Consider the following 13,637-nt stretch of genomic DNA (forward strand, 5'->3'; position numbering starts at 1 on the left):
AAAATATCAAATTCCCTGGAATTCACCACCATTCCTCCCAAAACACCTCCACGCAGACGGACACACAAACACCTACGCCTGCTTCTCCAGGAAATTTCTGTAATGCTGAAAAAGGGAGCAATCGAGCGAGTTCCAACGCCCCTAAGAGGGAAAGGCTTTTATTCCCACTTCTTTCTTGTATGCCAGAAGGAGAACAAATGGCGGCCCATTCTGGATCTCCGAGCACTCAACGCTTTCCTACGGAGCCAACCGTTCAGGATGGTGACGATTCAAGAAATACTGGGCATTCTAGAAAAAGGAGATTTCATGACATCCTTGGATCTCCAGGATGCCTACTACCACATCCCCATCCTCAAGTGTCACAGAAAATTCCTAAGGTTCGAGGTTGCAGGACAACATTATCAATTCAAGGTCCTGCCGTTCGGCCTCAAATCCGCGCCGCGGATTTTCACGAAGTGCCTGGCACCGGTGGCAGCTTTCCTGCGTCAAATGGGTCACCAAGTCTTCCCCTACCTAGACGACTGGCTGGTGAAAACACCCTCAGCAAAAGGCGCAGCCGAATCCTCCAGCGCCTGCACCAATCTTTTTCAGAGGCTAGGATTGACTCTCAATCTCAAGAAATCCTGCATTATCCCTTCGACAAAAATTACCTTCCTCGGGGCGACCTTGGACACGGAGTGCGCAAGAGCCTTCCCCCCCAAGGAAAGGCCAGACAAGATATTATCTCTGGCCACGGTCGTGGCGGCAAAGAAAAACCTAAAAGTCAGGACCTACACATCACTCCTGGGCATGATGTCTTCCTGTATTCTCCTCATCCCTCACTGCAGACTCAGGATGCGCCCGTTGGAGGAAGCTCTCGCGAGCCAATGGACTCAAAGTACTGGCTCTTTCGAGGACATGGTACGGATAACCCCAAAAATATCCAGGAGTCTAGATTGGTGGAGGCATCGCAAAAATCTAACCGTAGGGCTACCATTTCTCCTTCCAGCAACACCTCTGGTGATCACCACGGACGCCTCCCTGGAAGGATGGGGCGCTGTCCTCCAGGACCTTCGGATCAGCGGCAAGTGGGACACTCAGGAAAAACAGCTCCATATAAACCTTTTGGAGCTGAGAGCCGTGTATCTGGCACTGCAGGCCTTTCTACCACGCATCCAGAACTCCCCGGTGCTCGTCAAAACGGACAACACCACGACGATGCACTATCTCAACAAACAGGGAGGAACGCGTTCGCTCACTCTATCACGCGAATCGCAAAAGATCTGGAACTGGCTTGTCCTACACGGAATCACGCTCAAAGCGGACTATGTACCAGGCAGAGACAATACCATCGCGGACGCCCTGAGCAGGCAAAGATCCCTCTCCCACGAGTGGGAACTAAGCGACAACGCACTGGCTCACATCTTCTCTCAATGGGGAGCCCCAGGAATCGACCTGTTTGCCACCAAGGGGAACGCCAAATGCCCAAACTACGCAAGCTGGCATCCCCAACAAGGATCACTGGGAAATGCTTTTTCCATCGGTTGGTTCAGCGTGTTTGCGTACGCTTTTCCTCCATTTCCGATGATCCCGAGGCTCCTCAGGAAGATGAAGGCGGAGCCCTGTACCCTGATCCTGATTGCCCCTGTTCTGGCCGAGACAACACTGGTTCTCGGATCTGCTTCGACTCTCCATCAGGACACCGATTCGTCTACGACAACACCCGAACCTCCTGACGATGTCCAACGGGCAGGTCCAACACACGAACCTGCAATCGCTCAAGTTATCGGCCTGGCTCCTGAGCACAGAGAGTTCTGTAGCCTGAATATCCCGCAGGAATGCAGAGAGGTATTGGCAAAAGCGAGAGCAGACAGTACCAACAAAACCTACTCTCTCAAATGGAAAAGATTCTGCATTTGGTGTTCGGCACAGGGCCTGCAACCACTGCAAGTCACACCTGAGCAGATATTGCCATACCTCCTACATATGGCACAGTCAGGACTGGCACATGCATCCATAAAGGTTCACCTGGCAGCTATCTCACGGTTCACCAGAACTTTCACAGGACCTTCTCTGTGGTCCAGTAGACTAGTCAAACAATTCCTAAAGGGACTTTATAGATCCTTCCCGAGGCCTCGGAAGGTTCCTCCGACATGGCAACTAAATCTAGTCCTAAATCAACTCATGAGGCATCCTTTTGAGCCCATTCATCGAGCATCCATCAAGTACATTTCATGGAAAACGGCGCTCTTGCTCGCTTTAACATCTGCAAGGAGAGTGAGCGAGCTACAAGCTCTATCCATTCAGGAACCATTTATGCAGTTCAGACAGGACAGGGTGGTGCTGAGACCGAACCCTAAATTCATACCAAAAGTGCCATCGGACTTTCATCTCAATGAACCGATAGTCCTTCGGTCTTTCTTTGCGAACCCTTCCACCGCAGCAGAAAGAGCGCTACATTCTTTAGATCTCAAGAGATGTCTGAAGTTCTACCTAGATAAAACTAAGACTTTCAGACAATCTTCACAACTGTTTGTGGCATACAGCAGACCGAGAATGGGTCTGCCTCTCACGAAACAAAGCATCTCGAGGTGGATCTCCTCAGCGATTGCATTCTGCCATGACAAGGCCGGACGGCCGCTGAGCGATCAGGTTACTGCACATTCCACCGGGCAATGTCGACGTCGGCAGCACTGTTCGCTGGAGTGCCGATCTTGGACATATGCAGAGCGGCGACCTGGAAGTCACCGCACACTTTCTCCAGACACTACTGCCTGGATCTCGAACTCCAGAAGGATGCAGCAGTGGGCCAGGCGGTGCTTCGCCATCTCTTTCAGTGAGGTGAGCCTTCCTACATCCCGCCACCCAGGTATGCACATTCTTTGTTCTTGTGATATTCTGCTTATGCTATTATTCCCATGTTATGTGATAATATGTATATTGTCTAACATGACTGCAGAGCAACTTTGCATCACAAATGTGCATATCTTATTGCTAACTACTCTGATTCAGGCATGTGAATCTATGAAAGACACCCCTAATACTGGATAAGAAATGCGTTACTTACCTGTAACAGCAGTTATCCAGTATTGGTGTTTTTCATAGATTCACATGCAACCCTCCCGCCTCCCCTGGAAGGACTCACATCCCTCTCTAACAATATTACGTCTACCTAGCTGGGTGCGTACGAAAATCTGAGGGACTGAGGCTCCTCCCAGGAAGGTTCTAGAGGGAGGTCGGAGCTGATTGGCTGACTCTGAGAGTTTGGTCCTTTTTGCATAAGGACAAGGAAAGGCTACTAAGGGGAGACCCTTAGGCCTATTTTCTCTATGTATGTCTATAGGACATTACTTTTTTATGTACCGGAGGCTCCCGTCTCGACGACGGGGAATGATTCAGGCATGTGAATCTATGAAAGACACCCCTAATACTGGATAAACAATATATTCATGCAAGCTGGATTATCAACCTGCAATGAAACACTACTAAATGCTTTGCATTTGTGGCGAAGTGTGGCTCACTGGTTAGAAGCGGCAGACCCTGAAGCAGAGGTCGGCCCGGGACCAGGGTTCAATTCCCGACGCGGCAGGGTCTTGGGTCAATGTCCGCGGACTCGATAATTCGCGCCTAGGTGCCTACGCTAACCATCTCTGCAACTCTGGGCAATAGCTTGCTTAATCTCCACAACGGCCCTAGCAGCGCCGGGGATGCCTGGCTTCACCTTGGGGGTGCCCTCTCACAGGGAAAGCCAGGACGGGTTCCCCAGAGGTATACAGCGCCAGGATGCCCCGAGTGATGGGGTAACAGTGCGCTTTACAAGTATACATACATACATACATACATTTGTAAGTGAAAAATGAACGTATGAAATGGAATAAAATGGGGAGTACCTAAAAGAAGCAAAATTACCATTAATGCAGACGTTAATCTTATATAATCCTTCAGGCATGTGAATCTATGAAAGACACCAATACTGGATAACTGCTGTTACAGGTAAGTAACGCATTTCTTAACATTTGTTTGATCTGATAGCTCGGTTTAAATGGAGACAAATCTTAGGCATAGAGGAATCAGTGCTTCCAAGGAGCAGAGAACTGAGAGGCCGTACTGGCGAAAGTTGTAAACACCTTTTCCTTTCCAAAGGCAAAAGCTTTAGGCGGCCAAATGAGCATTATCAGCTTGTCTGGGGACACCATAGATAGAGACAGCAGCTGTCTTATTGTACAACAGTAACTCTGGTGTTCAACTAAGGTATGCAGGTGAAACATAAGAAACTCAAAAAGGATCCTTTTTGGTGCTAAGGTTAGCTTAGGGCAAAAGGGAGAGAGATTGGAAAATAAGTGCAGGGAAACTAAAATACTGTTAGAATGTTGAATTTTGTTCTAGCATTATGTTTATTAGCTTTTATTAATGTCACTATTCTGAGTATTTTTGCAATAACAACTATACACATCATATGCACTAGAAAGGTATTTTGATTTTAGTACAAGTCATACAAGTATATTCTTATTGCATTTTCTTGAGTGTGACTATTCATAGTAATAGGAGATTTGGAACATACTAAAAACAAGTAGTTCTGTCAGTCTCTCAGGACTGATTGTTGCCCAGAATGCACCATCCTCATGTAATGTTCAGGTGGTTTAAAGTTTACAGTTCACCAGGTTCTCTGTCACATGTTGGAGAGTTGACTAAATTTGCTGTACCAGAGGGTGTTTAGAGATCTCTATTCTGAGGCTGTATTCTGAATAAATGTCAGAAAACATATCACTCTTGTGATGCTAGATTGGAGATAAATATGCCTTCTCCACATACGGCTTTGTGGCACTGGTAAAGGGACTTTAACTTTGGGTCCCTCATCTAGGAGTACCTCTTGGTATTTCAAGCCTAAGCTGGGTTGGTTTAAAGTTCTGGATAGTCTATATTTTGGCTGTTAAGAGATGGTGGAAGTAGAAATTGGAGCATTCTAATCTGGAAATTACAGTGGCATTCGACCAGGAAAGGTGTCACGTTCCTACCCAACAAGGTTAACATGCTCTGGAGTTGTATGGGCTTTGGAGGCAAGGTCCGAACCGGGTTCTGTTCCTTTCATTATAGGTTTTCAAAAGATCATGATGAAGGGAACGGAGTCAGACCCGCCTGTTGCCCTTTTTTTTGGGTTCATGACACAATTAAAGTCTTTATCCTCTCAGAAAAAGTGCAGACTAGCTCGCATATGATACAGAGTTGTATTGATGAGTGCTATGTTATGTTATGTTACGTGGATTTGTACTGCGCACAGCTGCCCCAGCTAAGGGGCGTCCTGGCGCATGGCAAGGTAACACGCAACAGCCACAAGAAACACAACAGCTAAAAAGAAGGAACCAGGTTAAAATAAGAAAGTTTTAATAGCCTTACGAAAAGAAAAAAGATCCTCCAACAACCGAATCTCCACCGGAAGGGAGTTCCACAGTTCGGCTGCTTTGACCCGGAAGGAACGACCACCAACACGGCACAGCTTGTATCTGGGAGTGATAGTGAGAGCTTGGCCCAGAGATCTCAGATGCCGAGTGGGGACATACCAGGACAGAAGGTCCATAAGTATTTGAGGAGCCGTACCATTTAGAATCTTGAAGGCTAAACACAGTACCTTGAATTGAATTCTGGCCCTGACTGGCAACCAGTGCAACGCTTTCAAAGTACTGGAAACAGGGCAGGATCTGGGAAGACCAACAATTGCTCTGGCAGCGGCGTTCTGCACGCGCTGAAGGCGGGTGACTTCGGCCAGGTTAGCGCCCACCAGGAGAGAGCTGGCATAATCCAGGCGCGATATAACAGTCGCCTGTATTACCAGCTGCCGGGTGCGGGGGTCGAAGAACTTCAGGACTGGACGCAGAGCCCGGAGGATTCCAAAGCAGCAGGCAGCCGTTTTCTTCGTGTGCCCCACAAAACTGAGAGTGGGATCCATCCACACTCCCAAGTTTTTCAATTCCGTCACCGGAAGAGGGGCCGACCCAAGCTCCGAAGGCCACCACCTATCCCCCCAGAGATCCGCCCTTCTACCGACGATCATGATCTCGGTTTTCTTCGCGTTGAGCTGGAGACAGTTGGCCTTCATCCAGCTTGCCACCGCCCTAAGTCCACTCTGAAACCTGGGGGCATCCTGGTCCGCATCCCCGCTGATCGTAACCGCTAGCTGGGTGTCATCGGCATATGACACCATGGTCATACCCCACTGCCTGACAACCTCAGCCAGCGGTCTCACGTATAGATTAAACAACGTGGGGCTCAGCGAGGATCCCTGCGGCACTCCCTGTTTCAGAGGATGGAACTTGGACTGGAACGGTGGCACCGCAGCGCTGAAGAAGCGACCATCAAGGAAGGACCGGAACCACTGGAGGGCGGATCCCCCCACTCCTATCTCCTCCAGGCGATGCAACAGGATAGGATGAGAGACAGTATCAAAGGCGGCGCTTAGATCTAATAAAACAAGCGCCGCCGTCTGTCCTGCATCCATCACTGTGCGAAGATGTTCAGCCATGGTGAGAAGGGCGGTCTCCGTGCTATGTCCAGCACGGAACCCGTTCTGGGTGGGGTCAAGGATGTTAGCTCGAGTAAGGTGGTCGGAAAGAACCTTGTTCACATGGGCCTCCACGACTTTGGTCGGCCAGGGGAGCAGGGAAATAGGCCGATAGCTTTCCGGCTTTTCCGGGTCCAAAGAGGGTTTCTTTAAAATAGGAGAAACCACAGCCCGCTTCCAACTTGCTGGAACCGTACCCGAGGCCAGCGAGATGTTACTACTTAGGACACAAAACATCAGTAGCTCTGCCTTGAAAGATTGGAGTGCAGAATAGCCCTGGATCCCCAAAACGCTATCCTGGGATAACAGTTTTTTTTCGTGCCGGAAAAGTCTTATCGTTTTAAGTTCTGTATTGGAGGAACTTATTTGGCTTCTGTTGTTTTCCTTCAGCAAAGTCGTCTTTACAGTTTTTCGTAGACAAAGGCTTTTGGTAAATCTGCATATTTCTTGTTTTTTATCTGTGAAATGCTGCACTTCCTTCCAGAAGGAAATTGTTGCATTTGTTTTTATACATTGTTATGCCTCCCTCAAGGCAGTGCTGCCTGCTCCAGGTCATTTAATTTCTAGAGGCAGTTTTGCTAAATCACCTGATTTGTGAGAGGTTACAGTCACTGGAAACCAGATTGCAGTTTGAAATTACACGCTACCGTTCATATCAATGCCGCATGGAGTTGCAGTACTGCCTCAAGAGCTGAAAAACTCTTCTAGGTTCACAAATTAAGTGGAATGGTTCCATTAATCAGTTGTAGACCCCAGATCAGAAGTAAAATAGTTACTTCATTATGAGGAATGATGATTTCAAACTGGAACTGGTAGCTGGTCTTTCCATGTCCTGAATCTCGCTTTATATCTTTAAGAAATTTACTAAGATCACTCGCATAAACCTTACCAAAAGGGCACTAATTTAACTGTCATAAGCGTAACTTACTCGTATATTTGCTGGAGAGGTACATATTTGAAACTTTGTGACTTAGGGATCATAGTAAGCATGTAATAATATGGGAAATTCTTGAGAAAGCCACATCAAAGTATTTTGTAAGATGCTCCTACTCTGAGGCCCTAAGAGACAGAATGCGTAAAACTCAAGATGAGTGAGCAAACCACCCTATGTCTGAAACCTAAATTGGTCTCTATGTGCCACAATAGCAGGACTATCAATACGCACACTAGTGCAGTTTTGCTACAACCTTCTATTTATCAATATATCTATACATAGTCACTGTCAGAAAAGCGTATTTCTTGTTTGCTCAAGTTGTGTATGTTATAATCTGGTTGACCTTTATTGGGTGGGTGTTGGCCACACCGGTGCAGAACTGGATCTCTCTGGCACCTAGAGATGCACATACAATTCTGAGATGCCCATAAGTCTCCGGAATATTTCAAGAAGTTGGGATCCTGTAAGGAGACTTGAGGAAACAGTGTCATCGTTAAACTGCATGTATTCTTGTAGACTGGAGTTTGCTAGTTTATGATGTTGCATTGAGACAGTTGGCAACACATTACGGATTGATTTTAAGTTAGGACCATTCACATCTTCATCCTCGTTTTTTATTGTTTGATTGCAAGCCCTGCTGTACAAAACATACTAAATGTGGACCATGTTTCTTTCCGATCTTAAGAACTTTTAAAAAACTCGTTTTCGGATAACTTAAACAGATCCCTCTACCCTCTTTTCTCCCAACTCCAGATTTCTTGTCCTCTGTGTAAAATAGTTTTAATATAGGACTTATCCTCCCATAAAAATACCCAAAGAATTGCTGCCTGTATCTTACTTTCATTACTATCTTATTGATCAGGAAGAGGTGACTGTAAACTTGAGCTCTGAATTGTGCAGTGTGCAAGATGATTTTGTGTCATACAAGCATGAAGGGACATTTGTTTTGTCAAAACAATGATGCAGCAGCTGCTAGATCCCTCCAGGAACCACTTCAGATTAAATTGTATATGATTGTATGTGGCTATTCAGCTAATGGAAGACAATGTTATCTTTGTACTAGTAAATGTAAGTTCATTTTGCCTTTACATCCTATTCAGATACGCTCTCATGATTTATTTATTTTTGTAAATATGGTTTTAGTCATCAAAACTGATGGAGTCAGAGTTAAAGCAGTGGGTTCGGTTGGTATCTAATTGCTGTGAAGATGAGCAACAGAGTGAAATAAGAATGGCTATTGCAGAAGTCCTCAATGAAATTGCACCAGTTCTTCTAACTAATAAGAATCTTACTCTTGGTAAGTACACTTGGTAATGCCAAAGTTAACATTTTGTATGTGTTACCTCAGAAAACAGATGTACATTGAGGAAACCATCCCTTTAGTTGATGTGAGACATCAAAGCTTCATTAGTAGTTGCTGAATATGCGTATTCTTATTCAGCATAGGAGACGTCAATCAGTGGACGTCTACAGTGGTATTTATCTACAGTGTTCCGGCACTGGTGATATTGTTCAAGACAAAGACGTGTGCTAGGATTACACACTGTCAAATTGCTTGGACCACCACAATGGGTTTTCTTGCTGATGAGCATGTGCCTCAGCTTGCTTTTACTGGTTGTATGACATTACAACGCATGCTTTTACTACGCATGCCTTTACATCGCAAGTTTTACAACGCATGCTGTTACAACGCATAGTGTTGAGGGGCGCTGGATAGTGAATAGTTTAATTTACTATTCCAACTCCAGTCCCCGTGGATAGTGGGGAAGGTGTTGGATAGTAAATCAAATCTATTCCCTATCCTGGAGCGCCCCCCACCGCAATGCGTTGTAACAGCATGCGTTGTAAAACTTGCGATGTAAAGGCATCCGTCGTAAAATTTGCGTTGAAAAGGATGTCCCCCGCTTTTACTTGGTTGAGGATACAAACATATTCATCGTGCCATGGATTTGTTCAGGTGATCAGAAACCCACTTATAAGAAGATGGCCACCTATCTTCCTATCTTTTAGACCCTACAGCAGTACGCTATGCTCTTAAACAGGATTAAAAGATGGTTCAGAGGATCTTGCAGACTTCATATGTGCTGGCAGTGTGGACAACACAAGTCTTTGAGCAGAGAGAGACAAACACCAGCTATTAGTACAGGTGTCTTTTATTCTTTTCTTTTGGACCAGTTCACTTATAGTAATGCATAGGAAACACAAACACACTGGAATCCTAATTTTAGCTTAAGGAATCAGAGCACATGCTGGGGATCTTGTGATGCTTTGAGCCATGCACTCGCACCACTGGACACGATAGGCCAAGTCACTGGAGGATGCCTCACGACGATAAAAATACCCAGTTATGCCAAATTGGGCGTTCATTGTCCACTCACACCCCCAGTCTCTTTCAGATCATGTCCTCATGGATCAAGTCTTTCCAGCTCCTACTAAGAACGTGTTCTTTCATTTAGAAGCCTCCATACTGTAAAGAGATGTTGGATAAAAGAGAAGCAAAAAAATTAAAGACTCAGGATATTCAGGTTTAGAAAATTAGCATTTCAGGATATTAAAGAAGATGAGACTGATTGCCTGTTCCACTGAGTGATTTAGGCACTGGAAATCACAGAAGAACTCACACTTACCTACTGTACATGCGTTCATGCTTGTAGGTAACAACAAGGCCCTTACTGTTGTATGTAGAGCGCTGACTCATTTTTGACTCTGTATAATCATTGGTGGGTCAGGCACCTCTGAGACAGCAATAAAAATAGCTTACCTTGTTAAAAAGAACATAAATAATGGACAGTTTTTCTTACTTGAAATGTCTTCAGTCCCCTTACTTTGACAATCTAATGCAATTTTCTTCCATACTGCTGATCATCTTTTTATTTTTTCTGGTCTTTCCTTTGCCTCTTCATCAGTTCACTAAATTCCACGGTCATGTGTGTATTGGTCCTATTTTGGATGCAAGTTTTAGATTATAAGAAAATCTATATCATTGCAGTCAGGTGGCACACAATAACAGTTTCTGTCAAGCTATATGTTTACTTAGTAATACATCTGGGCGCAGAGTCAGCAGGCTCATAGTAAGACATGCGCACTTATAGCTTTTTTCTGGGCTTTCACATCTATATCCTCCCTACCTGCTCCTACTGCAGAGGTGGTCATGTTTCAGCGTCATCAGAGAGGGCAAGTGATGGTGTACGTAAATGTCACATGAAAAATGAGAGGTTGCAGAAAACCAAAACAGCAGAGCTCATCTTCTGACCCACAGACCTTCTCGAGGTGAAAGCTGTTACCCATTATCAGTGCCGACAGGCCGTAGCGGGCATCGGGCGTTTCCCTGGGAGGCTGGAAGGGTGGGGCCGGTTTTGTAGCGGCTCTACAATATCAACCCACCAGGAACAAAAGCAGCACCCCCACCTCCCCCGCAGCCCACAGGATGTGGGGTGTTGTGAAGGGTGCCTGACCCAAAAAAAGTGACAGGACTGCTTTGGGTTCCCAGTCCGGCCCTGCCCATTATGGGAGCTAATGCATTGTCAGAGGTCTAGCAACCCATCTGAAACTGGTGATCATGCCCCAGGACTGCAGACATTCCTAAAAGAGTGCTGGAGATGGCACATTGTGAGCACAAGCGTGCCGATTATGGCTTGGACATATGTCATGAGGCCTAAGAAGTGTTCACGCTAAGGCTAGAAGTGGTCAAGCAGTGTCCTGGGGGCTGTCTCCCAGTGTGCATCAGCGAACCTGTAGCATGAAGGACCCTGTGATACAGGAGACCCACAGGTGCCATATGAGTTGAGTTCAGGAATGTTCCTAGAGCTTGGAGGTCTAACAGCCTTATTGAAACAGTGTGAAGCACCTACGTGGGACTGGCACACAATGAACAGGCCCTGGCACACAATGAACTGTTTTTTGAGACTGTGGCACTGCAAAGCGTGGCACTGTTTTACTAGAGTATCTGACGCCTTACTAGAGTCCCTTGTTCTTTTGAAGGTGAAATTTAAGGAAATTCCTCTGGTTCCAATGAAAGAGGAAAAACATGGTGCCCTGTGTATCGGAGGACCAGCAGTGGCTGTTTCTGTTGAAACTGATAAATGGAAACACGTTTACTGTCATCTGGGAAAAGATCCCTTGAGACTCGACCTTTGGCTAACAAAGCCTGGGGTCTTATTTAATATTACTGTTCCATAACACATGCATAATGAGAGGAGAAGTAAAGAGGTTATAAAGAGATGGGTTGCAGAATCATGCATTCAGAGGACACTGGATAATGAGCTAGAAGTATGCAGGGACAAAATGGAGGACACCCATAAACTGTGTCCTTCATTGACGCAATGATTGGAGCATTCAGACTGGCAGACCACGAAGCAGCAAGACATCTGAGATGGGTATCGTGACTTTCAGACTAATGTGGTGGGTGATGAGGGGTGTGAAGGTTGTGTATGGGGATATGTGATAGTGTGTCCAGTTTAGCGTGGACCTATTGTTAATGCTGGTCTTCCAAAAAACACCCTGAGAGTGAAGTGGGAACCCTCCAGGGTTGGACTTCGGGGGAAGCAGGGTCAGGGGTAGAGAGACAAACACAGGATCCTGTCTTTGTTGTCATCACTGCGCTCTGCCTCGCCTGGTAAGTAGGTGGCAGTTACAGGCACCGACGTAACTTTACAAAAACCGTTTTAGGGTAGGCGGAACCTAGGTATTTAAAAATTGAACTTTGTGTAGAAGCCTCCTGGTGATGGTCTGCTCTAATAAGCTACACAACCCACCAGGTTCCAGGCATGGAACCCAAGAAGCCCAGTAGATTTGAATATGTGTAATGGCGGAAGTAAACAGGAAAAAACCAAGAAAAAAGCACATCGCCACTGATCTGGGAACTAATTAAAAACTGATGTATGCGGAAACTGGGTAAGGGGATGCAGAGCTCGGTGATGAACTGTGCAGGAGTGAAATCCAGAAGCTGCTCATGAAGTACTGCCAGGCAAAAACGCACACAAACTTTATTTTTGTGCTGACTCCAACTGCTCTGCTCTGGAAAAAAGCAACCTGACCCAGTCAGCCCTGCCCTATAGTCTCCTATGGGCAGGGCCTGTACTCTAAACTCTCCAGGATTCTGATCTGGTAATTTTAGAGGTGTAATGCTGCATTGCATGAATGTCATTTGGAGTGTATTGGATCTTTTGGTGTTCAAGCTGTCGTGTTAACATGGAATCCTATGTTCGTAACGTCGCCCTGAGCTCGAGTCCTGAGAGAGTTTTAAATGACTAGTGATATACAGCAGCCCTTCCTTTTCTCTCTTTCCTGCTTATTGGGGATTTTTCTGCCCCAGGAGACATGCCCATCTCACCAATGTTAGGCTAGGTGGGTAGGCCACTGATCCTATTGGGCCATTCATTACTGCACATTGAAACATTTAGTGATACAGCTGACTGTGCCCCCAGTCCTGCTGTTCGGGCGTAAGTGGCTCCAGTTCAGTGGTGGTCGCTATGCTTACATGTATCAGAGTTGTGTCTAAAGTAGGTACAGGAGGGCTAAATCAACGCCAGATTTGCAGGATATCTATGTCAGATAACTGTATATCCAACACATTTTAAAACATTATTTACATCTTGAGCGGTTATCGTGAAAAAGTGGCTTTCTGGAATTGCATTGGACGACTTAGAGTTGTAAGTCATGTAGTGTCAACACTTCACAATCTATACAGAACAATTAGCTATGCCTCAACAGTGGGGTCAGTCACTCCAGGCCGACTATTTTTGTCGTGGTTTGGTTCTCTGTGACCACCCTCTCACCAAGTGCTAAAAGCTAGCAACTTTGGCATGCTCTTGGACAGTGAGCAAACCTTCAGAATAGCTTACGACTTTCAAGAAAGGCTGTCCTAGAATCTGCATTTGATTACTTAAATCTCCTCAGAGTGATCCTTCCTCTCTTTCAAATCTCTCACAATGTTGCCTTAATCTGTGCTGTGTTTATCACCTGTCTTGATTACTGCAGTCCACTCTAATCTCCAAGTACCAAAAAGACTAGAACCATGCTGTGTATCTCCTGTTTGACCTTGAAAAACACAGCCACATCACCTGCCCCGAAATGTCTCCACTTTAGCCCAGTAAAGGAAAGTGTGAATTTCAAATCCACCTGTCTGATCCATTAGCCTTACGTGGCAGAGTGCCAAACTCCTTGACA

The 13,637-nt window shown here is 45.9% G+C and overlaps 1 protein-coding gene across 1 annotated transcript in view; it reads left to right on the plus strand.

The window, feature by feature from the left end:
- The window catches only part of THADA (THADA armadillo repeat containing), a 1,588,234-nt gene that overhangs the window by 1,431,300 nt on the left and 143,297 nt on the right, over window positions 1-13,637 (plus strand). Inside the window, exon 36 of the mRNA XM_086927803.1 lies at window positions 8,613-8,766. Coding sequence (XP_086783929.1) covers window positions 8,613-8,766 — 154 coding nt within the window. The remainder of the gene's footprint in view (window positions 1-8,612; window positions 8,767-13,637) is intronic.

Source organism: Lissotriton vulgaris, chromosome 6 (genome assembly GCF_964263255.1).
Source record: "Lissotriton vulgaris chromosome 6, aLisVul1.2, whole genome shotgun sequence".
Taxonomy (NCBI): Eukaryota; Metazoa; Chordata; class Amphibia; order Caudata; family Salamandridae; genus Lissotriton; species Lissotriton vulgaris.